General features: G+C 64.4%; 2 protein-coding genes and 1 long non-coding RNA gene across 10 annotated transcripts; 1 reads left to right on the forward strand and 2 right to left on the reverse strand.

The window, feature by feature from the left end:
- The first annotated feature begins 7287 nt into the window (after positions 1 to 7287).
- IDUA (alpha-L-iduronidase) lies at positions 7288 to 22386 on the forward strand. 2 transcript variants are annotated; one of them, XM_081795455.1, is made up of 14 exons: positions 7288 to 7560; positions 8332 to 8472; positions 18620 to 18705; positions 18894 to 19001; positions 19274 to 19369; positions 19466 to 19668; positions 19858 to 20037; positions 20254 to 20356; positions 20693 to 20905; positions 20986 to 21107; positions 21184 to 21309; positions 21392 to 21468; positions 21876 to 21976; positions 22125 to 22386. In XM_081795455.1, the coding sequence occupies exons 1-14, from the start codon at positions 7406 to 7408 to the stop codon at positions 22229 to 22231; spliced, it is 1818 nt and encodes a 605-aa protein (XP_081651581.1). In that variant the 5' UTR covers positions 7288 to 7405; the 3' UTR covers positions 22232 to 22386. The 2 variants fall into 2 exon arrangements, with proteins under 2 accessions (XP_081651581.1, XP_081651580.1); XM_081795454.1 differs by having other exon boundaries at positions 7289 to 7560; positions 20140 to 20356.
- On the reverse strand, positions 8121 to 16647 carry SLC26A1 (solute carrier family 26 member 1). 7 transcript variants are annotated; one of them, XM_081795451.1, is made up of 4 exons: positions 12856 to 15447; positions 12499 to 12584; positions 11381 to 11979; positions 8121 to 10761 (listed from the first exon to the last, which is right to left on the reverse strand). In XM_081795451.1, the coding sequence occupies exons 3-4, from the start codon at positions 11966 to 11968 to the stop codon at positions 9229 to 9231; spliced, it is 2121 nt and encodes a 706-aa protein (XP_081651577.1). In that variant the 5' UTR covers positions 11969 to 11979; positions 12499 to 12584; positions 12856 to 15447; the 3' UTR covers positions 8121 to 9228. The 7 variants fall into 7 exon arrangements, with proteins under 7 accessions (XP_081651577.1, XP_081651575.1, XP_081651579.1 ...); XM_081795449.1 differs by having other exon boundaries at positions 12499 to 12610; XM_081795453.1 differs by lacking the exons at positions 12499 to 12584; positions 12856 to 15447 and adding an exon at positions 16036 to 16647.
- On the reverse strand, positions 19318 to 23360 carry LOC144616214 (uncharacterized). The gene is made up of 3 exons (XR_013555363.1): positions 23249 to 23360; positions 23018 to 23193; positions 19318 to 19398 (listed from the first exon to the last, which is right to left on the reverse strand). It is a non-coding gene; the product is annotated as an uncharacterized LOC144616214 (long non-coding RNA).
- Positions 23361 to 24509: the final 1149 nt, after the last annotated feature.

Genomic DNA, 24509 nt, shown 5'->3' on the forward strand with positions numbered 1-24509 from the left:
CAGGAAACAGGACTGAAGGATATATCTCTTTCCGTTGGTGATAAAGTGGAGGGCGGGGGCAACACCGTGAAAAAGGAAATCGCGTGTGTCCGTGTCTGCAGAGCCACAACTGTGCTCTCTGACACAGCGTGTCTGTGAACGTGGCAAACACACGCTTCCACCAACCTTGCCCCCAACCTCTTGGAACGCCTTGCAAAATAGTCGCCAGCTTCTGGCTGACGCTGAAACAGTCTCTTCCTGGAACAGGGTGCCCCTCGAGGATCTGGGCGGCCCTCTCCACATCCATGCTCCTGGGGATAGCTTCGGGTCCACAGGCTGTCATCTCTCCCCTTCCCCCCCTGCTGGCTTGGTTGGCTCAGGCGCCGTAGCACAACCCCACGGGCTCGGGGGCTCCAACAGCACACTTGACTTTTCACGGTTCTGGAGGCTGGAGGTCCAAGACCGGGGGCCGCACGGTCAGGTCCTGGTGAAGGCTCTCTTCCTGACATGTAGACTGTGGCCTTCCCACTGTGACTCCCTACGTGGCAGGAGAGAGAGTGCAAGCACGCTGCCCGGTGTCTATAAGGGCACTTAACCCCATCCCACGTGATTCACCCTCAGAGGCCCTGCCTCCAAATACCAACCCATGGGGGTTAGAGTTTTGACACACGAATTCTCTCCCTGGAGAACAACCGTCTGTTGTTGAAGCCACCCAGCTTGTGGGGCTGTTACAGGAACCCTGTCAAACTAGGCACAGAAATGGGCCAGCTGCACGTTATTTGGTGACTGCCTTCTATACGTGTTTTATTTTGAGGTCCGCTCGTGGGCCTCCTTGTTGCTGGTGCACACTCGCACAGAAACGGCTGTCCTACTGCAGCTGTCATGGTGCCTTGTCTCTGCTGCTAACGGGCTTGCGCGCTGGTGCCAGACCTCGGCTCTTGTGTGAAATCCCTGCAGGAGCTCCGATCCACGTGTTTGAGTGCCACGGGTACACACGCCCATGGGAATGACACTGCTCGGCCGTGAGACGGGGGGGCCGTGTCAAGCCGTGGAGTCACCAACAAAAAGCACAAAACTGCGGGAGACGTCGCGCTAGACGGACAGCAAAAGGGGACCCGTGTTTACAGCGTGAGCCCAAGCGAGGAGACGGGGCGTGGCCTCCTGCCGCCTCCGGCCGGACGTGCCTGTCCCGACACTGATTCCTCGCTGCTGTGTGCGGTCCCCGGACGACCGGGAAAGCGCCGGCAGGGTTAGTCGTGGGGTCACCAATGAGCGTCCGCCGGCAGGTGAATCGTGACTAGAGCATCCGCGAACATCGAAGCTTGACTGCGCCAGCTCCGCCTCCCCCACGCCAGGATGGGCTTGTCACTCCTTCACTGGTGGCTATGGGTGAGTAGGCCTTCTTAAGTTTTCGCCTCGTCCCACTGACGAGCCTTTTCTTTCTGGCGAGGGCCTTTGTGTTCTGTTCAAGCACCCGCCTGCCCTCAGGCCACGGAGTTGCTCCTGGCTCTGAAAGCGTTTGCCTCTCCCAAGGCGGCAGGCCAGCCCCTGCCCAGGCAGTGTGGGCGAGGCAGGGTCCCCTGACCGCCCCCTGGGGAGCATGGTGCTGAGCCTGTCCGGGTCTGGGACAGCCTCTCCCTTTAGGAAAGAATGCAAATTATGATACAAGTAGATACGTATTTATTCAGAATGAGAGAAAAAATAATACTCTTTTAACAAATTGACAATAGCACAAACATCCCCAAATCCAGAAAATACAATTTTTATTCATAACTGCATGCCACTCCACTATGATACATTTATCATCCACATTTTTTATTGTCTCTTCCTTTTTTTAATGTTTATTTTTTATTTCTGAGAGAGAGAGCACGAGCAGGGGAGGGGCAGAGGGGTCGGGCAGAGGATCTGAAGCGGGCTCCGTACTGACAGCGGTAAGCCTGATGAGAGGCTCGAACTCACAACTGTGGGATCGTGACCTGAGCCGAAGTCAGATGCTCGACTGACGGAGCCCCCCAGGTGCTTCTATTGTCTCATAACGGTTTTGAGATATTACTTTCCAAGGACAAAAGAGAAGGAGAACTTAGTGTCTCCAACGCAGCAGATTGAAAACAAAATGGTGACTTCTATTTTACAAAAGTCCTCACTTGACAACTCATTACTCGCAGCTCATATCCATTGTTACGACCACAGTCAAATTTGGAGAGAACTTTGACAAGTTTCATTTACAAGCTGGAAAGTCTCGGGATAGTGCACTTTCTTGTGTCGTGACTAATCTCAAAAGCCCTTACGGATCTGATGAACCACCTTACATCATGTCCTCGTCCCACTGGCTGTTAGGGTTCCACGTTATCTTGATGTCAGCATTTCCTGTTAAATCAGCAGAACGTGTAATCCCGCTCCAAAAGCCCGTGTGATTCACTCCTTTTGGTTAATTGCCAGGGTGTTCCTGGAAGTGTTTTCTGTGCCAGGGTATCTGGCATTCACTTTGCTGTGCAAGGAAGTGACTAGGAAGGACATATATATACTCCGCTAAACCCCGACTCATGTTTTCACAGCTCAGCTTCCCCTTGACCGGATCCTGGAAAGCCCCCCCCCCCACCCCCCCACCCCGAACCACCCCGGTGACAGGGGAAGTGACCGGGGAGCTTGAGGCAGTGTGGGAACTGCTGTGCTCATAATATCTCCCTTTAGCAAGCTTTACAAAATCATACGACCATATGACCAAGGCCCTGTGTGAATCCATGCCGTTGTGTGGACCTGCTGTGCCCCTGTGGTGCCTGTCCGTCTTTGGCCCGTGCCACGCTGCCTCCCATGGCGGCTCCACAGTCCGGATCTGATAGCAGAAGCCCGCTGCGTGTGCTCAAGGGGTGGGCGGGACCACGCCCCCCACAGAGGACGACGGCCGGCCTTCTCCACCTTCTAGAGCTGCGTTCCTTGCGTTCCTGTGCTCGTGACCCCTTCCTCCATCATCAAAGTATGGCATCTTTGCTCTGAAATTTGTTCCTAGGATTCGTTTTAATCAGATATGACAAGGGGACAGAAATGGAAACAACTGCCCTTCACTGGGGTTCTTGCGGGAAGAGACGGGTGGGGAGCAGGCTCAGGGAGTAAGTTTAGGATTGGGTAGTTTGAATCATTTCGTCGGGCCTAGGCTACAGCGGTGGTCCCTGGGTGTCCGGCATCTGGCCATGGGGTGACTTTGGGGGAGGGGTTGTTGGTCTGGCGCGTGAGAGAGATGAAGGCTGTGTGGGGGTGCGGGCTTGGCTTGGTCCGTCTGCAGCAAAGGCCCTCTCCAGGAACTGACTAGCCCCAGGAGGGGCACCCTCTCCAGGCCCAAGGCCCAAATGCCAGAGCATCGAGAATGGAGAAAGTAAGCAAAAACAGTCAGGGGCAAAAAGTTTTTACCTGCCCAGAGATACAAGCCAGATTTTGTTTAAGAGAAAAGGGGCACCTGGGGGGCTCCGTCGGTTAAGCGTCTGACTTCGCCTCAGGTCACGATCTCACGGTTCGTGGGTTCGAGCCCCGCGTCGGGCTCTGTGCTGACGGCTCGGAGCCCGGAGCCTGCTTCGGATTCTGTGTCTCCTTCTCTCTCTGTCCCTGTCCCCTCCCCTGCTTGCCCTCTGTCTCTGTCTCTTTCTCAAGGATAAATAAATGTTAAAAACATGTTTTGAATCGGGGCGCCTGGGTGGCTCAGTCGGTTAAGCAGCTGACTTCGGCTCAGGTCATGATCTCACGGTCTGTGAGTTCGAGCCCCGCGTCGGGCTCTGGGCTGATGGCTCCGAGCCTGGAGCCCGCTTCAGATTCTGTGTCTCCCTCTCTCTCTGCCCCTCCCCCGTTCATGCTCTGTCTCTCTCTGTCTCAAAAATAAATAAACGTTAAAAAAAAATTAAAAAAAAATAAAAAAGCATGTTTTGAATAAGAAATATTTGTAAAAAAGAGGAAAAATAAGGTTCTGAAGAGGAGAAGCAGGGGGGAGGGGAGCCGCTACAGTTGAGGCCCGCCCAGGGGAGGCCCCCACAGGCCCTTCCGCCGCTTCCCCCTGACGCAGGAATGAAAAGCCTAAAACGAGGCGGGGGGGGGGGGGGGAGGAAGAAAGAAAAAAACCACATAAGGGGAGAAAATACAGGCCCAAATTTGCCTGTTGTTTCACCTGGAAAACCTGAGGGCGGCTGACAGTAGATTTGCACAAGCCGGTGCCTCAGCCCGACCGTCAGGGTCAACGCCGTGCTGTTTCCCGAGACGTCGGGTCTGTGCCTGTCTCAGCGGCCCATCGGCCGCAGCTGCTTCCACACCCGGAAGGACCCCGCGCCCCCTCCAGGCTGCCCGGGGCCCGCAGGCCCTGACCCAGCCTGCGCTCACCTCCGGGGGGACTCCTGGGACAGAGTCCCTAGGACGCAGGGGCCAGCAGCTCTCGGTCCTGTTCACGGTTCGCCGGCAACACGTTCCTCCCCAGACCCCCGGCGGCCCGGGAGCCCCCCGGGAGCCCCCGGGAGCCGGCAGGCCACGGGCCACCGTGTGCCGTGGCGCCCGGTGGAGCGCGGCTGCCAGGGCGTCCCTGAGCAGGGATAGGACCCAAGGGCCGGTCCTTTGGCCAGACTCCACGCGGTTGTCTCAGCGGCGGACGCTCTGGCCAACAACGGCCCGTGTCCACACTGACTCCGCACCGTCAGGCCACTGCCTGAGAACCGTCACCTTCGGAGCGAAGAAGGCTGGCGTCTCGCGCCTCACAGATGCCGAAAACACAACCAAAAATCCCACACGTCTCCAGGTATGCTGAGGCCATGATACGAGTCCTGCCAAGACATACTCATTCCCTTTGGAGTTACAGGCGTCACTAACACGGTAACAGAGACACAGGTCACTTGTCACATCCCTGAGACCTTCCACAGAGCCGCTTTCACCGACACACGTAGTGGGCTCCTCGCTCTTTCGTATCCCGGTCCGATAGATGGACCCCAGTCAGTCACGGTCTCGCCCCAGGCCTTAAGCTCCCTTCGTTAAGGGCCCTTTGCCCAACTCACACCGACTTTCAAAGCTTCCCCGCCGCCCTTCCCTGCACCCGAGGGAAGCGTCCAGCTTCTGTGCAATGGAGACGCATCGCGTGAGGCCCCTCACGGGTCTCTCCCCACCCTCGTGTCTCTGTGTGGCGCCGAGCCACGCGTCTGGCCTCCTGCTTCTCGGGATGGGAGTGTGAACTTCTTCCGTCACGGCCATCATTTCCCCGTCTTAGCACAGCAGCGACAACACACCCGAGCACACGCTTGAGAACAATCTGACCGCCTCTCTCTCCTGAGGTCTTTGCGCGGCCTCCTCCCTGTCAGATCCCCCTCGGCCCCCCTCGCGAGGACGCCGTGGTGACGTGCAGGGCCCGTTCGGATCATCCCGGATCATCTCCCCACCTCAAGAGCCTTAGCTTAATCACACCTGCGAGTGCCTTCACCGCGTAAGGTCGCCCTCAGAGGTCCTGGGGGTTAGGCCCGTGGACACCGCGGCGGGCCAGCCCTCACAGTGCGTCTGTTCCGCTCACGACTTCCGCGCTATCGTCGGGCACTTCGATTCTCTGCCGTGTCGAGGCCCCAGATGTCACGTTACCGTTTTGCAAACCGCTCCCCGTGAGATCTGTATCCCGCACACCCGTCCTCTGCCTCTGGGCCGGGCTGGGTCGTTCTCCCGCTTGAAGGACGGACGCCAGGTACTGTTTCCTTAAGTGAGGGCCAGTGGCGGCCAGCGTCCGCGGAGCTCGTTTCTCCAAAACGTCTTTATTTGACCTCTTTCGAAGTGCACTTCTTGCCGGATCCAGACTCCAGCTTGCCAGTTGTTTCTTTCCAGGACTCCTCGTCCGCTGGCTTCGGTGGCTCCTGTTGAAAAGTCCGTGTGCTCTGAGGGCACGTCGTCCGTCCCTGGCTTCAGCACTCCGTCACCACGTGTTCGGGTTCTGCTTCCTTCGTGCCTTTCCTCTCGGGCTTCGCGGCACCTCTAGATTTGTTAGCTGGCTATCCTCCCTCGCTTTTAGAAGATCACCAGCTCTTGGGGCGCCTGGGTGGCTCAGTCGGTTGAGCGTCCGACTTCCGCTCAGGTCATGATCTCATAGTTCATGGGTTCGAGCCCCGCGTCGGGCTCTGTGCTGACAGCGCGGACCTCCCTTCGGATCCTCTGTCCCCCGTCTCTCTCTGCCTGCCCCCTACCTGCGCACATGCTCTCTCTCTCTGTCTCTCAAAAATGAATAAATATTAAAAAAAAAAAAAAAAAGATCGCCAGCTCTTTTCTCTTCAGATGTACTTTGTGCCACCAACCGAAGGGACTGGTACCTTGGGCTCTGTGGATGGAGGGAGGGTGGTGTCAGCACAGGGGTCTTCACCGTGTGGTGAGACTTCTGGTGTTTGGAGACGCAGTGCTGTCTGACTTGCCCAGGGCACGTGTACAGCTTAAAGCGTAAACATTAACGCCTCAAGGCCACCTGCCCCACACCCAGGCCCGATCACCCAGCTGTCTGTTCGAAATGTTCACTTGGCTCCTCGCAGGCAGCTTATCCCCTGACCACACCTGCTCCTCTTTCTTTTCTTTTCTTTTTTTTTAATTCTTTTAATGTCTATTTATTTTTGAGAGAGAGAAAACCAGAGAGAGTGGGGGAGGGTTAGGGAGAGAGGGAGACACAGAATCCGAAGCAGGCTCCGGGCTCCCGGCTGTGAGCACAGAGCCCGTCGCGAACTCGACCTCACCTCACCTCAGAGGCTGTGAGATCATGACCTGAGCCACCCGGGCGCCCCGCTGTGCCAAGCCGAAGCCCCAGGGAGTCACCATCCACTCTGCTCCTTCCTCCCGCCCCTGCATCCAATCCATCCGAGGTCCTAGCGCTCACCTTCCAAATGTGCCCCACGTCTGACCACCCGTGCCCACTGTCCGGCCATCGTAAGTCTGAGCCGTCAAGCGGCCGCCTGACCCGCGCATTAGGCTACTTCCCGGCCTCCGGGGCGATCCCCCGAAGCACGACCAAGACAACGGCTTACCCCGGAGCCCCCGGACGGCGGGGCGCGTTTGCAGGAGGCGCCCGCGCACAGCCGACGAGCGGGAACCCGCACCGGCACCAGGGACGGACCCAGCCCGGAAGGGGCGGCGTGCGGGGATGGCCGGGGCTGGAGCCGGGCGGGGACCCCCACCGCGGCGGCCCGGCCCCCTAATTCCCGCCCGCTCGTCGGCCCCGCCTCTCCCCCCCCCCCCACCCCCGGCGCCCAGATTCCGAGGACCCACCCGGACCCGGCCCGGCGCCCCGGCCCCCGCCCCCAAGGTGGCGGTCACGTGGCGTGCGACCCGGAGGCGGAACCGGCCTGCGCTGCGCCGACCTCGGCTCCCGGAGCGCGGGGGACCTGCCGGGCCTAAGGGACCGTGCGCGCCTCTCCCCCCCCCCCCGGCCCCGCCGCGCTCGGCCATGCGGCCCCCGCGCTCCCGCGCCGCGCCGCTCGCGCTCCTGGTCGCGCTGCTGGCCGTGCCCCCGGCCCTGGCCGAGGCCCCGCACCTGGTGCTCGTGGACGCGGCCCGAGCGCTGCGGCCCCTGCGGCCCTTCTGGAGGAGCACCGGCTTTTGGTGAGCGCTCCGCGCGGGGAAACTGAGGCCCGAGAGGCCGCTGTCGCCTGCATCCCGCCGCGCGCCTCTCCCAGGCCCGGGACGCGCTCCCCGCCCGCGATCTCCCTGGACCCCTTGTTGCATCGGAGGGGCTCGGGCTCCCGCGCCCACGGCCGGCTCCTCCTTCCTCGTGGAGCCGTCCTGCAGTCAGACTGGGGTTTCCTCTGTCGGCCTGAGCCACGCGGTGTTTGCGTGCGCCCCGGGCTTTTCGGAGCGGGTACCGGGTGTGGTGGAGGCCTGCGGACGCTCGCTGATTTTGCCCGGTGGCCGCTGGGGGGCAGGCCAGGCTGCAGGCGGGGCTGCGGCGCAGGCCCCTCCCAAGGGGGCAGCCCCAGTGGAGTCGGACACGCCTGTAGGGGGCCTATCAACCCCCACCCCCTCTCCGTGTCTGCCTATCTTCCCTCTCCCCGCAGTGTCTCCCACGCGCTCCCTGTCATTCTTATAACCAAGGTCACCTGGCTGGTGGGACAAGGAACAGGGTATTGGGATGTGGTCCTCTCTCCTCAGGGAGCCCCCCATTTCCATAAACATGAGCCTCCGTGGCATTCCTGGCGTTAGGGGCCATTTTATTACATCAGGGACAGTAAAATTCATCGGCGGGCACTCCAGGGTCCAGCTGCTGGGGACTGCTGTCCCGGGGCAATCTGGGGCCCTGGATTTGTAGCTGCAGGGGCTGTTCTGGCGCCCCGCCCCTGGGGACTGATGGCCCATTCCCCCTTGTTCTGTCCCCAGTCCCCCGCTGCCTCACAGCCGGGCTGACCAGTATGACCTCAGCTGGGACCAGCAGCTCAACATGGCCTACGTGGGCGCTGTCCCCCACGGCGGCATCGAGCAGGTCCGGACCCACTGGCTGCTGGAGCTCATCACAGCCAGGTGAGTGATGGGGGCAGCTGGGCGGAGCCCCCTTACTGGAGACGAAGACCAAGGCCGAGAGGAGGCAGCGTCCGGGAGGACAGTGTGGTGCCGTGTGGGCTGTGATGGGGGCAGAGCGGAGGGGGTGTCCTGTTGCCCTGACACCTCCTGGCAAAACGTCCTCGGTGGAGGAGGCCGCGCGGGGCCGTGGGGGCTCCCGGGGCAGCCCCGAGTTTGGGCACAGCTGGCTTCCCACCGGACAGGACTTGGAGGCTCGGGGTCGGGTGGGTGTCCCACTGCGCCAGCTTTGTGGCTGGAGCCAGCCCCGGAGCGCGTGCGCCCACGCACCTGGTGCCCCGTGTCCTCGGGTCAGGCTTTGCAGGAGCGCCGCCCAAGGGCTGAGCGGGACTTGGGTCGATCACGCCCACCTTTGGCCTTGCAAAGCTCAGCCTGGCCGAGGCGTGAGATGTAAGGAGCACTTGGGTGTGTGTTTGAAGGGCTCCCAGAGACACAGACCCTCCCGGCTGTGGCCAGTGGGACTGGGGCCGGGCGGGCCAAGGGAGGCCTCGCGATTGCCTCGGGCCCTTGTTCAAACGAGCCGGTGACAGCCAGCGTTGGACTGACCCTGCGGCACCGCGTACACACAGCACCAGGGCCCGGGGGGGGGGGGGGGGGTCAGTGGCGACTGTGCTCGTTGATGTCAGAGACCGACGGCGTGAGCCTGTCTGCCCAGGGCTCCCGGAAGGGCGGTCAGGCTGGCGTCGGGCACTGGCCGCGCTAGAGGGTGGAGTCGGTGGCCGTCTGCTCCCCGTGGCGGGCTCGGGCCACCTGCACGGCGCTGTGCACGCTGTGGAACAGCTGCCCCTCCTCGGCCGCGTCCCCCGTGTCGTCCCCGAGGAACCCGCCTCTCCTCAGGGTGTCCCTCACCGGGGGACTGCAGCAGGCCAGGAGCAGCGCGATGCCCAGGGCCCTGTAATCTCGGCGCAGGTCCTGCAGCGCGGCCACGCCGGCCGCGTCCAGGAACAGCAGCGGAGCGCAGTCGATGACCACCGCGTGGAAGCCGGCCGCCGGGGGCACCAGCCGTGCGGCCGTGCTGCTGGCTGGGCCCGGGTCCGTGCCCTCGACGGGGTCTCCCTCGCCGACCCTGGCCTCCGGGCCCCGCTCCTTCCTCGCGGTGGCCGCTGTCCCCGCATCCAGCCCCGTGAGTCTGTAGAGTGACCGCAGGAAGAAGTCCTTGTTGGCGTAGTAGAGCGGCCCCGCGAAGCGGAACACGTGCACGCCCGGCTCAGGGACCAGGCCCTCAAACTCCGCGGCGTCCTCGTAGAAGCCCGAGTCCCCAATCTGAGCGAGCAGGGTGGCCCGTGGGCGTTGCGTGCGGCCAGCCAGGCTGAGCAGGGACAGGAGGACGCCCGCCAGCAGCCCCGCCTCGACGCTGACCAGCACGCAGGTGGCCGCGGTGGCCACCCAGACCAGCGCATCGGCCGGGCTGAGCCGCCACAGCTGCGGGACGTCCCTCGCTTTGCGCAGGGCCCCGCGCAGGCTGACGATGATGACGCAGGCCAGCACGCTCCGCTGCAGGTCCCGGAACAGCGGCGCCAGCACCAGCAGCACCAGCAGCACCACGGCGGCGCTGACCACGCTGGACAGCTGCGTGCGGCAGCCGGTGGCCGTCTTCACCAGGCTCTTGGACAGGGCGGCGCTGGTGGCGAAGCAGTGGAAGAAGGCAGGCAGCACGTTACAGCAGCCCACGGCCAGCAGCTCCTGGTTGGCTCGCACGGAGTAGCCGTGGCTCCGGGCGAACATCTCCGCCAGGGACACGGAGAAGGCGGAGCTCACCAGCGCCAGGGGCACGGCGTCCAGCACCACGCGCCGCATCAGCCCAGGGTCGGGCAGCCGGGGGGCCACGAACCCGGTGGGGATGTCGCCGGCCACGCTGGAGCCAAAGCGCTCGTGGAGCCGCCCGAAGTGGGACGCCAGCGTGGCCGCCACGATGACCAGCAGCTCCGTGGGCAGCGGCACCTTCAGGCGGTGGCGGCAGCGGTCCGACAGCTCCTTAGCGGCCAGCAGCACGGCCAGGCACGTGGCGCTGGTGAGCACGTCGCACAGGTTGGCCTGGCCGGCGCCGCGCAGCAGGCTCAGCCACGTGCTGACCACCATGCCCGGCCCTTGGTGCCGTGGGACCCTCACGCCCAGCAGGTGCTTCAGCTGGGAGGTCAGGATGGTCACCGAGGCCCCCATGGCAAAGCCGTCGAGCAGGGGCTGTGAGAGGTAGGTGGACACGAAGCCCAGCCGGAGGACGCCCATGAGGACCTGCGGACAGAGCGCGGTCAGGGCAGCGGTGCCGCCGACGGGGCGGCCGCGGCCCAGAGCCCCACACCCCTCCTCGCGGCTGCCTCCGCTGCCGCCGCCGCTGCTGCTTTCCCGAACGGACTCTGTCTGGAGTCCCTTGCCCACGCGCGTGCACACACAGGCACGGCAGACACGGAGGTGCACGTGTGCCCTTACACGCTCGCTTCTGCTTCTCTCACACGTGCGGGCTCCAGGCGCTGGAAAGCCGCTCCCTTCTCCTGTCCTGCGGGTGGCACTGTCCCCTCTCCCCAGAGACCTGCGGCCCTTGGGAGGGTGTGAAATCAGGGCGGACGGGCCAGGCCGTACCTGGCCAGCCGTCCCTGGACAGGGCCCCTGTTCCTGGGCACCCTCAGACCCTCGGGTGCCCCGTCCGGGCTGCCACCCCGTGCCCTCCTGCGCCTATGCCTGCCCCGCCCTTGCTGGCTAAACCCGCTGCCCTCTGAGGCCTTGACCCCGCACCGCCCTGGCCTTGGCCCTTCTGGGGGTGGCGAGCGAGTGAGGGGCCTGCTCTGAGTGGCTGAGCGGGCGGTCCGGACCTGCGCCCGGGCTCTGCAGAAGCCCAGTGCGGTCAGCCCCTCACCTGGTAAATCCCAGCCACCAGCGTGAGGGCGGTGGCGACCCGGATGGCGTAGCAGTCCTGCCCGCAGTCCCGTGGCCTGAGCACCAGCGTGGCCGAGGCGTTGAGGGTGGTGCCGTTGTCCCCGGACCCCGGGCCGTCCCGGGCAGGGTCAAAGCCAGCCAGCAGGAGCTCGCGTTCCACCACCTGGCCCACCATGAGGCAGAGCAGGCTGAAGATTCCCATGGACACGTGGCGCGAGGTGCCCATGAGAAAGTAGATGAGGTTCGCGAAGAAGGACGTGTACAGACTGTAGATGGGCTGCAGCCCTGCCAGGAGCGAGTAGGCGATGGCCTGCGGCACCAGGATGATGCCGATGACCAGCCCGGACATGACGTCGCCCGCCAGGGCCTCCCGCGGGCGGTAGTGGCGCAGCCAGCGTGTGGCGGGGAGCAGGTCCTGCGCCAGCGCCCAGGCCCCGCGCGTGCTGCAGGCGCAGCCCCGCCACAGCCTGGCTTTAAGCATCTCGCGCAGGCCCGGGGGCACTGGGGGCCGCCGGCGGACCAGCACCAGCCCCCCGCCCTGCTGCGTGCAGTCGGGGGACACGTCCATCCTGGGAAGACCTGAAACAGAGGTGGGCATCCCTGCTGGGGTCAGCGGGCGGCACAGAGACCCAGACTCGCATGTGGCCAGACCCAGCTCCGCTGCTCCCGGCCCACCTCCCCGTGCCCACGTCCACGCCAGAGGCCCCCCCTCGCCGTCACCCAAGCCGGCGGGGTCCCTCCGGCGGCCCTCCCATCACCGCTGCACCATGGGCCCTGGGGCTTAGAGGAAGAGGGCCTCCTGGTGCCCCCTGTTGAACCTTGAAGATAGGGAGACCCCAGATCTTTGCTCGCGGAGGGGCTGCTCACACAGCAGCACTCGCTATACCCCCCGGTCCTCGGGGCAGAATTCCCGGGACGCGCTTTGGGAGGCTGATCTTAGACGAGGCCAGCCGGGAGGGAAGTGGGGGTGGCTGGTGTCTGTCACCTGCCCCGTCACCTGGGACCGCGGGACACACTCCTGGGTTGGGTCTCAGACCACACAGGTGCACCATGGAGCGCAAGTCTGGGACTGTCCCTTGTGTCCCAAGGGCACCTCACCTGCTGGGGCCCGGCCCCGTCCTTGACTTCTCACTCGCTGGCCCAGGACACGCAGCCTGCGGTTTCGCTGGGGTGTGGAGGACGGCCTGGCAGGCACAGCCCCCCGTGAGCACTAGGGGGACGTCATGAGTTGTGTTTCCTTCCTGTGGAGACCTCACCACGCAAGGGTCCCCCCAAGCCCCCCAGGGTCTGGGTGTGTGGCATGAGGACTGTCGAAATGGCATCTGCCTGGTGCCTGAGGGGCCGGAAAGAAAACCCGAGAATCGTCCTGCCCCTCCCCTTCACCCAGGGAGCTGGCCTCTGCTGTGGCTTTGAGGGCCCCACGGCCCTGCGGCGGGGCCCCGGGATGATTCTTACCTGGGGAGCCCCTCACAGGCCGGGTGGGCGGGAGGGTAGCGAGGCCCCTGGCTTGTCAGCGCTCCAAGGCCCGACTCTGCCGGCTGCCTGCACGTCCAGAGCTCTCTGGCTTGTTAGCCGGTGGGGACGTGTGGACGGCGGGTTCTGAGGCAGAGCCGGAGCCAGGAGCCGGGCCGCGGCAGGTCTGGCGCCCGCCGCGGGCAGCGCTCTGTGGTTACCATGTGACTGCTTAGCCAAACTGGGTTTGCGGTTCAATTATTTACCCCAAAGATTGCTGAGTCATGGGGTTCCCCCAGATGAGCGTTACCTGAGTGGCTAACCCAGGGAGTTGTGCTGTAATCCCAGCTCACAAGTAAGTGCGAGTGTGTGCACCTCTGGTAAGCTCCCATCCCCCCATGGGGCTCCAGGTGCGGGACAGCGTGGGTGAGGGCAGCAAAGAGCTGGCGCAGGGCGCGTGGGTCCTGGGGTCCTCTGGGGGGCGGGAGGCGCGCGAGCCCAGCCAGCCCTGGGATGTGAGCCTGCAGCTCTGGGGCCCGTTGCCGTGGTCGCACGACTGACCAAGGGTGGGCAAGGATGAGAGGGGTCCCCGGGTCGGGGCTGGTCGCCTCATCCCATGACATCCTCCCTCTTCTGCCATGAGACGGTTCTGGTCTGCTCTGGAGCACGGGCCAAGTGTACCTGAGCCAGCCGGGCACCGGGCAGCCGTGTCCCAGCCTCTGTTCTGTGGCCTCTTGTGGAAAGCAGGCGCGGGGCCGTTGCTGAGCATGTGTGTGCACATGCACGTGGACTGCTGTGGGCGGGGCGGGGGGGCCGCCAGGCATCGGGACACACTGCCAGCCAGGTTTGCCCTTCTTGCCGTGGGGTGCGGGTCCAACCCCCGGTGACTGGCAAGTGCCCGGCCTTGCCGCGTCTCCGGTCTCTCTGAGGCAGGTGGGGTCTGCCTGGGAGAGCCGGAGTGAAGGCGATCCCTTTAAATGATTACTCTCGTGCCCCACGAAGGGTGGACGGCTGTTTTTAACACGATTCTGAGTCTCAGGTCCCCCACCTTTACACCCAGTGAAGGGGAGCCCCCCTCCCGCCATGTTGAAGGGCTACGTGGGAAGGGCCCATCCCAGGGGGCTTTCCCGTCTACCCGGGACAGAGCTGAGGGTCTTCCCTCCACCTACCCCCCCAGAGTTCAGCCCAGGACCCGCTTGGCCCCTGGTGGGGAGCTGTTTGCCCAGACCAGAAACCGTGTTTTGGGCTGGGGGGACAAGCTAGAGCAGTTCCGGGCTTCGGACCCCTCCCTGGGGCAGATGACGTTCACCTCAGGGTGCAGAGAGGAGGGTAGCTATTGAGGGGGTCATATAAACTTTATCTCCTGTCCCAGCTACTGGCAAGGGGGCAGAGAGAGAATTCCTTGGGTGGCCTGCCAGGCGGGAGCCTCATCGCCCTTGGGGGTCTCCCTAGATGGGGTACAGAGCACAGGCTGTGTGACACAGAGGACTCGGGCACAGAGCAGCGGAGGCCAGGGCAGATACGCGTGTGTGTATGCTGGGGTGGGGGATGGGGCCTGGGTGCTGGTGTAAGAAAGGGGGTACCTGGGGTGGGGACCTAATGTAGGGAGGAGCCGTTCCTCTGTCTTAGGAAGGGGGGACAGGGGTCTCTGGAGGTTCTGGGGTGAGATTCGTGGCAGGTGGAGATATTTCAGGGAGGGGCTCTTTTGGCCCATCAGAGCCCCTGTCCAGTCAGATGCAGCATGGAGGCTGGCCTTGGGCTGGCCTTGGTGGCAGGGATCGGACCTCATAACCCTGCAGCCCCTGCCCAGGCTGCCTGCCTAAATCAGGCGAGGAGATAACAGTGAGGTCACACGTGACCTTTGAGAGAATTTCAGGACACCACCCCCAACCCTGCCCCCACCGCGTCCCTCTGCCTGTTTCTTTGTGCATTGAGGCCGGCGACCTTCACCTGGGGTCTGGTGGGGCACAGAGGGACCGTGGTTCTGGGCCCCTGCCTGCCAGAGGGGCTGCTGACGCCCACACTGGCGCTAAGGTGGGCGCAGGGAGGGAGCTGCAGACCTCACTGGGACGGGCACCGTGGGGTCTAGTACAGATCGGCAGGAACCTCCCTCGGGGGACCGCTGCCCAGCTCTGTGCCACATGGTTGTTCCCTTAATATTTGCCCGTAAATCACCGTTTCAAGAGATCAAACACACTCCTTTGGAAAGGAAACCTTGCATCCTGACCCTAAGTGCGAAGAGGCGGGGCCGACCACCTCCGGGGCCCTGGAGACCGGACGCGAGCTTCTCCCTAAAGACACGCCTACCGCGAGCCCCGAGGTTCTAGGTGGCAAGGTGGAGAGTGAGCGGCCTCTGCCGCGCTGGCCTGGAGCCTGACACCCCCCTACCCCCGTCCCCGGACCGAGGCTGCAGGTGCGCCGGGGGATCCGCGCTGCATCTCCCCCTCCGAGCCGCCCGGGCCGGCCGTGCGCTTCGCTCCCCTCCGCTCCTGTCCGTGTGCGCCGGGAGCGCGCGCCCCCGCCGCCGAGCACGCGCGGCCGCGGCCCCGCGCTCACGCGCTCGTGCCCCCCCCCCCGCGCCCCCCCTCCCCTCCCCCCCGCGCACTCACCGGCCCCGGCGCAGCTCTGCCTCCGGCGCACGCGCTCAGGCCCTGCCGCGGGGGCCCCCGGAGCCGCCGCCCGCCGCCGCGTGCGTGAATGAGGCCTTTGTGCCGCCGCCGCAGCCCCGGCCCTCGTGCCCACGTTCGGACCCTTGCGGGGGGCCGCGGAGTGGGGGCCGGGCCCTCCGAGAGCCGCGCCTCGCTGCGGGCGGAGTGCTGGGGTGGGCTGCACGCTTCACCTCGCTGCTCAGCCCCCTCCCTAAATTAGGTTTCTCAAACCTCTCTCTGAACGGGGCCGGGCAGAGGGAGACCAAGGTGCGGACGGCGGGGCCTAAGGACCGTTCCCCGGGGTTCGTTGGCCAGGGGTCGCCTCTGAGGTCGGGTCTTCTGGCCCCTGGGGCAGGTGTATTAGCCCCCAGATTATCCTTGGCTGCCGAGGCTGGCTGGAGAAGGGGACACTCATATCTACTCAGGGTGACAGGCTGGCGATGCCTCTGCCGCTGGGGCTCCCCCCGGGGTACCACCCCCCAGCCCAGGACAGCAAGTGCAGGAGCATTGATCTGAGCCCCGCGGTGCCCCCTACCCAGTGTAAGCTCAGCAGGCCGGGATTACCGCTGCTAGGGTGTGCAGAGAAAGCCCGGAGCCCCTGCATATGCCTTCACTTTCCACCGGGTCACTCCACCACCCGTGGCCCACGCCCCCTCCCCCACAGTAGTGGGACTTTGGAACGGTCTGCTGTGTGCATTTAATTTTTACCCAACTGCTTGTTAGTTTTCTTTGCTACCGGCTGTGACCTTTGGATGCGGGAGAAACGGGTGAGGGAGGTGATCCCCGCTGCCCACAAGCTCATCCTGCTGAGACCCTGGTGGGAAGACGCACCCCTACACAGAGGGGCCAGCCGGCAAGGGGAGGCAGGGTGCGGGGCCCAGGACGGGCAGGGGGCACTGGCGCGTGGTTGGCTGGACTTGGTCCCTCAGGTGGGCTTCGGAAGCCAGACCCGGGGTCGGCCTTGACCTCGTAGGAAGTGAGGGGTGGGGGAGGGAAGGACGTGGGGGGGGGGGCGTTGACTCGTCCATGTCCTCGCTGTGTCCGGGAAGACGACGCTGGGCCGGCCAGGCTGGGGCGTGGGATGGGAGGTTGACAGATGAAAAGCTGTCGAGGGCCGGATCGCGTCGTGACCCCCCCACCTGGCCGGACTGCCGACCGCTCAGGACAAGCCCGGCCGCCACAAGAGGGCGCAGTGCAGGCCCTCCTGACATTTGGCACCTCCCTCCCGCAGATGGAGCCACAGAGCAGGTGTGTTCTCACACCTGAGCCCCTGCCATCCACCTGCCTGTGCTCCTCACTAGGCCACACCCCTCCCCTGCCCGGGCCCACCCCGGGCTCAGCGCTTGCTCCTGCGCTGCCCCACCCCCACTGCGCCTGACCAAAAGGCCGCCGGCTTCCACCACCAGCCCCCAGTGCCAGCTCTACCCCTGGATGTCCGCCTCCATGTGGGCTCACCCCTGCCTGCCTCTGCCACCTGCACCCCTGCCCACCTAGCTGCTCAAGCGAAGTCCGAAGCGTTGTGTGAGATGTCCCCTGTTCATCAGCAGACGTCCCTCTGCTGTAGGTCCTTCCCGCTGCCTTTGTGGCCACCACCCAGTCCTGGCCCTACACCTCTGCCTGGGGCCCTTTCAAAACCAAGGTAGAGCTACGGGGACAGTAAAAGGGTCATCGATTGTCAGGGGGAGGCGGGGAGGGTGAACAGCAAGAGCCCGGGGCAGCTTTAGGGCAGCGAAGCAGCTCCGTGTGGCGCCAGGGTGGTGGGCGCCTGCCATCACGCGCTCGTCCAGACCCACGGGACGTGCACCACCGAGGGTGACCCTGCTGTGGACTCGGGGTGATGGCGACGCCTCGGCTCCAGCAGGCGCACCACCCGGTGGGGATGTGGATCGCGGGGGAGGCTGGGGGGGGGGCCGGGGGCGTGGGACATCCCCGTGCCTCCCTCACGTTGGCTGTGAGCCTAGATCTCTTAAGGGGCTCCTGGGTGGCTCAGTAGGTTAAGCGTCCGACTTCGCTCAGGTCATGATCTCGTGGTTCCCGAATTCGAGCCCCGCGTCGCGTCGCGCTCTGTGCTGACAGTTCAGAGCCTGGAGCCTGCTTTGGATTCTGTGTCTGCCCCTCCCCTGCTCAAACTGTGTCTCTCTCAAAACTGAATAAACATTAAAAAAAATTTTATTAAAAACTGCTCTTAAAAAAAAAAGTCTTAAAGTCGTGGCAGTGCTCCACTTGGACCTCTGAAAGGGGCCCCATTTCCTTGTGAGTCGGTCCCGTCCTCACCATGGGCACAAGGCCTCCAGTGACCTGTCACAGCCCGCACCCTGTTCTGCCCCAGGCACACTTGATGCTTTCTGCTGCTTGACAACCACAACTTTATTCCTACACCAAGACCTTTGCACGTGCTGCCTATCTGTTCCCCGAGGCATTCTTGCTGGCCTGCCTCATTACTTGGTTGTTACTTCAGAGAGGCCCTCCCTGCCTGACCCTTGGCTCCCTGTCACTTCTCCCTCGTGGTACATCTGATGTGTCCTTAAAGATTCAAATAGTTGCCTGATGATTTCTGTCCCCTGTCAGAATGTGAACCCGGAGGAAATTGGGCCCCGGTCTGGGGTGGGTGTGGGGGGGGTGGGGGAGGCTGCCCTTCAGAAAAGGGGTTTTCTGACTGCCCATGTTGCCTCTCGGAGTGTGGGGAGGGGAGAGGAGTACTGTTGAGACAACTCTGGAGCCCTGACCTCCAGGTGATGCAAGACACAGGCATGGCACCCACCAGGTCCTACCAGGCTCTTCTCCCATGGCTCCCCAGTCCACGGCCAGCTGTCTTCAGTGTGCTTTGTCTTCCCCTACTCCGTCCCGTTGTATCTTTTCCAAAAGACCTGCCTGCCTCGTGCCATGCCTGAGCCCAAAGGCTTGGGCATGGGGTTCAGGCACAGGCACACCAGTTCATACTAGGCTGTGAATGACCGGTAGGCTTCCGTCATTGGCGTTTTCCAAAGACAGGGACCCTTGAGGAGTCTGGATCTGAACCCTGTGTGGCACCTTGCAGGCTCCCTGCCTGCATGCACGTGGCTTCAGTTCCAGCCTGGGGCCCACTTCTCTCTGCGCTGACATCGAGTGTCCTTGTATAGGGGGTCAGCGGAGCAAGGCCCGAGCTACAACTTCACCCATCTGGATGGGTTCCTGGATCTTCTCCGAGAGAACCAGCTCCTCCCAGGTGAGCAGCCAGCCCCACCCTCTGTCTGCCAGTCCTGCCCCCTCCCCACCACCCGGCTCCTCTGCGTCCGCACTGGTGAGGCACCAGGGAGGCTGGCCTCTGTGCCGGCACGGTGGAGCCCCGGCTGGGTGGAGCACGGGGGCCGTGTGGCAGGCGGGCGGCAGGACAGCCACCTTCTTGTGTCGCAGGCTTTGAGCTGATGGGCAGCCCCTCCAAACGCTTCACCGACTTTGAGGACAAGCAGCAGGTGTTTGAGTGGAAGGAGCTGGTCTCCCTCCTGGCCAGGAGATACGTTGGTGGGCAGGGCACAGGCCTGAGCGGGAAAGGGGGGGTGCTCCTGGGGAGGCTCCTCCCGCATCACCCCGGCCACCTTGTTGGCCTCTGTCACGAACCCTGGGCCAGGGCCTCCGGATGGGGACGGCAGGCCAGGCAGGGTGCAGTGGGCCCAAGTGGAATGAGATGTCGTCAGCACCTCCAAGCCTCCAACCGTGGGCCCGTCTCCCTGGGAGTTGGGATAGGCTTGGCCTTGCCCCTGGGGGGCATGTGTGCCAGTGGGGACACTCTGCAGACAGGTACGGACTCTCCCACGTTTCCAAGTGGAACTTCGAGACGTGGAACGAGCCGGACCACCACGACTTTGACAACGTGTCCATGACCTTGCAAGGTGGGGGGCACCTCCTGGGGTCCTGTGGGCTGAGAAGGGGCGGGGGCATCACCTCAGGCGCTGGCGTGTGGATTCCGAGGTCCCTCCCCCACCCAGGCTTCCTGAACTACTACGACGCCTGCTCCGAAGGCCTGCGAGCCGTCAGCCCCGCTCTGCGCCTGGGCGGCCCTGGGGACTCCTTCCACCCCTGGCCGCGCTCCCCGCTGTGCTGGGGCCTCCTGGGCCACTGTCACAACGGCACCAACTTCTTCACGGGAGAGTTGGGCGTGCGGCTGGACTACATCTCCCTCCACAAGAAGGTACAAGCGCTGGGCCCCCGCCCCTCCCCCGGCCGGGCACCCCCCCCCCGCCCCCCCGCCCCCCCGCCCCCCCCCGCCCCCCCCGCCCCCCCGCCCCCCCCCCCCCGCCCCCGCCAGCCGCAGCCCTGCCCGCGCTTAAGCGGCAGTCACGTGAGCTGGCCCCAGAGGTCCTGAAGCCCGCCTCCCCAGGGCGCGGGCAGTTCCATCTACATCCTGGAGCAGGAGCAGGCGGCCGTGCAACAGATCCAGCGGCTCTTCCCCAAGTTCGCAGACACCCCCATTTACAACGACGAAGCTGACCCGCTAGTGGGCTGGTCCGTGCCGCAGCCTTGGAGGGCCGACGTGACCTACGCGGCCCTGGTGGTGAAGGTAGGCCCGTCCGAGGACCTCCCCCCGGGGCGGCGTTCCTTACTGGGAGGGCGGGTTCCAGGGGGGCGGCCTGGGACATCCCGACCCCCTGGACCCCCGCAGGTCATTGCGCAGCACCAGAACCTGCTGGTGGCCAACACCAGCTCCCCCGTGCGCTACGCGCTCCTGAGCAACGACAACGCCTTCCTGAGTTACCACCCGCACCCCTTCACGCAGCGCACGCTCACGGCGCGCTTCCAGGTCAACAACACCCGCCCGCCGCACGTGCAGCTGCTGCGCAAGCCGGTGCTCACCGCCATGGCGCTGCTGGCCCTGCTGGGTACCCCCCCCCGCCCCGCCTTCCCCGCGCCCACGGGGCTGCCGGTGCACCCGGGCCGGGACTCGGTTAGGCAGGGGGTCGTTCCAGGCCCTAGTGGTGACCGTGTCCTACCGGGGGTGGGGGCGGCTCTTGCCCCAAGCGGTCCAGCTCCCCCCCCCCCCCCCCCCGCCCCCAGCGCGCTGGGCCGCAGCGGCTGTGACGGGCGGGGCGGGGCGCCTCCCGGTGGGGGACCCCTAGTGGCGTGGGGGGCGGGGCTGAGTGGCAGGAAGCGAGGCCCCGGGAGGGCAGAGGGGCTGCGACTGCCGCCTAGCGACAGCCCCGCTCCCCGCCTCCTAGACGGCGAGCAGCTCTGGGCCGAGGTGTGGCAGGGCGGGACGCTGCTGGACAGCAACCACACGGTGGGCGTCCTGGCCAGCGCGCACCGCCCGGCCGGCCCCGCTGACGCCTGGCGCGCCACGGTGCTGGTCTACGCGAGCGACGACACGCGCACCCACCCCAACCGCACCGTCGCCTTGACCCTGCGCCTGCACGGGGTGCCCCCGGGGCCTGGTGAGCTGGGGTCCCGGGGAAGGGGTGGCTCTGGAGGGGGCGGGCCCGGCGAGGCGTGGCCCCAGCGTCTGGCTCCGCAGGCCTCGTCTACGTCACACTCTACCTGGACAACCGGTTCTGCAGCCCTCACGGCGAGTGGCAGCGCCTCGGCCGGCCGGTCTTCCCCTCGGCAGAGGAGTTCCGGCACATGCGCGCAGCCGAGGTCCGAGGGCAGGGTGGGAACGGGGCGGGGAGGCTCCCAAGGTCCCAAGGCCCCGAGTACCAGTCCCTGCCCCTAGGACCCGGTGGCCGCGGCGCCTCGCCCCTTCCCTGCCAGCGGCCGCCTGACGCTTCGCCCGGAGCTCCCACTGCCCTCACTCCTGCTGGTGCACGTGTGCGCACGCCCAGAGAAGCCGCCAGGCCAGGCAAGTGGCGGCCCCTTCCCCCACTGCCCGGGTCCCTCCAGCCACCCCCCACCCCCCAGTCACGACACCTCTCTCCCTGCAGGTGACCCAGCTCCGGGCTCTGCCCCTGACCAGTGGGCAGGTGCTCTTGGTCTGGTCAGATGAGCACGTGGTCTCCAAGTGCGTGAGTGGGTTCATTCCCGGTACCCCTAATCTCCGTTCTGTTCATCCTCCCCCTGCCCTCCACTCTGGTCCCCAGAGGCTGCAGTGCCCACATGGTCACTCAGCTGTGGTCCTCCAAGCCCTCTGCCCCTCACACCCTGGCCACCGCTGTTTGCACAACCACACAAATGGCCCAAGACGCCACACCTGTTGATGGGGGAGCAGGGTGCCCACAGGGGACATTTACAGGTGGCAGTCGGGCTCCTGTCCCCTCTCTTCATCGAGCTGGCCCGTCATCGTCGCAGGAAGAGTACGGGGACCCGGGAGGAGTCAGAAAAGGGGCTGTAGGCAACAGGGCTGTAACTCTACGGTGTCTACACTCGCCCCACCTGGACACCAGCCCCGGTCCTGACTGACCTTCCCAGGTGCCTGTGGACGTATGAGGTCCAGTTCTCTGCAGGTGGTGAGGGGTACGCTCCCGTCAGCAGGAAGCCGTCGACCTTTAACCTCTTTGTGTTCAGCCCAGGTATGTTCACCCGTCGCCCTGGCCTCGGCACGGTGTTCCCTGGGGTGGGGTCCAGGGCTTCGTAAAGGGCAGGGTTAGGGGACTCCAGGAACCTGGGGCGGGTTCAAGGAGCCACCCACTCGACAACACGCGTGTTTGTTTGCCTCAGACACAGCTGTCACATCTGGCTCCTACCGGGTTCGAGCGGTGGACTACTGGGCCCGACCAGGCCCCTTCTCGAACCCTGTGCAGTACGTGGAGGTCCCTGCCCCGTGAGGGCTGCCGCTGCCCAGTGACCGTGAGCTGGAGCTGACCGGTGGCCCCAGGCGGCCAGGAGCTGAGGCGGGCTGGGCCACCGCCGGCCGTCACTTGGCTCTGTTCACCTTGTCCTGTGACTTGCTCGCCTCCTTAAAGTGCCTCTCCGCTCATCAGTCTTGGGGTTGGCCTTTGTGGATGGGCGTGCAGCCAAGTCCGGGCCTGGCTCCAGCAAGGCCTTCCCCGCCTCCCCCCCCCTTCCAGAGTGCTTTCCCCCACCGCGGGAGCCAGGATGGGGAGCACGCTGAGCACAGGGGGACCGAGGTCCGGCTGCCATTAGGACAGCTGCCCTGCCTGCCTGGGGTCTCTGGCATCACTGCTGGGTGTGGTGGCCCCATTGCTGTCCCCGGCCCGTTCTGCAGAACAGGGGCTGAGGCTGTGCTTGGAGGGGTCCTGCCTGGGTCAGGTTGGAGCCCAGGAGGGGACCCCCTTCCTGAGCCCGGACAGGCTGTCCCCGGTACCCCCAGGTGGGAGGTCGGGTGGGGCTTCCAAGCTACCTGGCCCAAACCGGGGCCAGCGGCCAAAAGGGTCTGCAGCGCCACCTGTAGGCTGCGCGTGCCGGCATGATCATCCCAGTTCTATACCTGAGCCCAGAAGGAAACAGCACGCTGAGACCAGGATGACCCGGGACCGTTTGCAGGGGTGCGGCGTGGGCAGGGAAGCTGCACAGGTTGTACAGGACCCTGGGACCCCTTTCCACACCCATACTCCGCCCCAGGCAGATGGAGCGGGTGGAGGCACCCTTACCGGTCCAGAGACAGAAAGGTGTGGAGAGGCCACCTGGCGAGGAGCAGAGACCTTCAGCGCAGGGTCTCAGCCAGCCGGGGAGGGGGCCCTGTGAGCAGGAGTGCGGGTGTGGTGGCTCTGATCTCTCTTCCTCTGCTGCCCTCCGGGGCTACGTTGGGCTCAGGACGGGGGGAGGTCTGAAGGGCAGAGGAAGACCAGACTGTCCATCCCTCTGAACCCCAAAGTCCTTACCTGTTCCTCTTGCCCCACGTGGGTGCCTCAGTGCCTGGGGGGCCCGGTCCGTGTGTCTCTGTGGGGCACCATTACCCACTGACTGCTATTGTCACCCAAAGGCGCAGTCCCCGGGTTCTAGGCATGGTTTTCCCGTCCTTTCACGAAACCTGTCTCAGCCAGCTCAGTAGTCACGACAGAGCGTGACAAAGTCCCGCATGGCTCCCACTGCAGAAACGAGTTCTCTCCCAGCCCCAGAGGCCAGTCTGACATCGAGGTGTGGGCAGGGTTGCTTCCTTTGAGGCCTCTTTCCTGGGCTCGTGCACAGCTGCCTCCTTCCTGCACGTGTCTGCGTCCTTGTGTTCCCTGCCTGGAAGGATATAAGTCACATGCATTGACCTCATCTCTGTCTCCTCTGTAAAGGCCCCACCTGCAGATAGAATTCTGTTCTGAGACCCTGGGGTTAGAACTTCAACATAAGAATTTGTGGGGGATAGTGGGGCCTGGGTGGCTCAGTCGGTGGAGCGTCCGACTTCGACTCAGGTCATGATCTCGCAGTTCGTGGGTTCAAGCCCCGCGTCGGGCTCTGTGCTGACAGCTCGGGACCTGGAGCCTGTTTCGGAGGCTGTGTCTCCCTCTCTGCCCCTCCTCCACCCGTGCTTGTGTGTGTTCTCTCCCTCCCTCTCTCTCTCTCTCAAAAATAAAAAGTAGGGGCGCCTGGGTGGCGCAGTCGGTTAAGCGTCCGACTTCAGCCAGGTCACGATCTCGCGGTCCGTGAGTTCGAGCCCCGCGTCGGGCTCTGTGCTGACGGCTCGGAGCCTGGAGCCTGTTTCCGACTCTGTGTCTCCCTCTCTCTCTGACCCTCCCCCGTTCATGCTCTGTCTCTCTCTGTCCCAAAAAAAAAAAAAAAAAAAAAAAGTTGAAAAAAAATTAAAAAAAAATAAAAAGTAAAGGGGAAAAAAGTTGGGGGGGGGGGCGCATACGGTTCAACTCCCAATGAGCACCTACCCCATTTTCCCCTGGTGGTTGGCACCCATCCCCCACTAGTAAAACAGTGTCTTCTCTGCCTGCTGGTTCAGTGGTCTGAGGACCCGACGGAGCCCCTGGGCTCCCGGCCTACAGGAGGGGGACTGAGTCGCCTGGTGGGCCGGGCCCTTCCTTGGCTGCCAGGACCTTCAAGCTGGAGAGCTGAGATTCCCTGGGCAGTGAGGCTGCCCCCGCCCCCCAGCCCTGGGTTCTGGCTTTTGGTGGAACGGCAGCACACGGACAGAGTTTGCACCTC

Source organism: Panthera onca, chromosome B1 (assembly GCF_046562875.1).
Source record: "Panthera onca isolate mPanOnc1 chromosome B1, mPanOnc1 haplotype 2, whole genome shotgun sequence".
NCBI classification, from domain to species: domain Eukaryota; kingdom Metazoa; phylum Chordata; class Mammalia; order Carnivora; family Felidae; genus Panthera; species Panthera onca.

Bases quoted from the DNA above. Each gene is read 5' to 3' on its own strand.
- IDUA (XM_081795454.1), top strand. From the start codon at position 7,406: ATGCGGCCCCCGCGCTCCCGCGCCGCGCCGCTCGCGCTCCTGGTCGCG. The intron at 19,669-19,857 runs GTACAAGCGCTG...CCGCCTCCCCAG, and splicing joins ACATCTCCCTCCACAAGAAG to GGCGCGGGCAGTTCCATCTA. The intron at 21,977-22,124 runs GTATGTTCACCC...TGTTTGCCTCAG, and splicing joins CCTCTTTGTGTTCAGCCCAG to ACACAGCTGTCACATCTGGC.
- SLC26A1 (XM_081795448.1), bottom strand. From the start codon at position 11,998: ATGCCCACCTCTGTTTCAGGTCTTCCCAGGATGGACGTGTCCCCCGAC. The intron at 10,762-11,380 runs GTGAGGGGCTGA...CTCTGTCCGCAG, and splicing joins TGGTGGCTGGGATTTACCAG to GTCCTCATGGGCGTCCTCCG.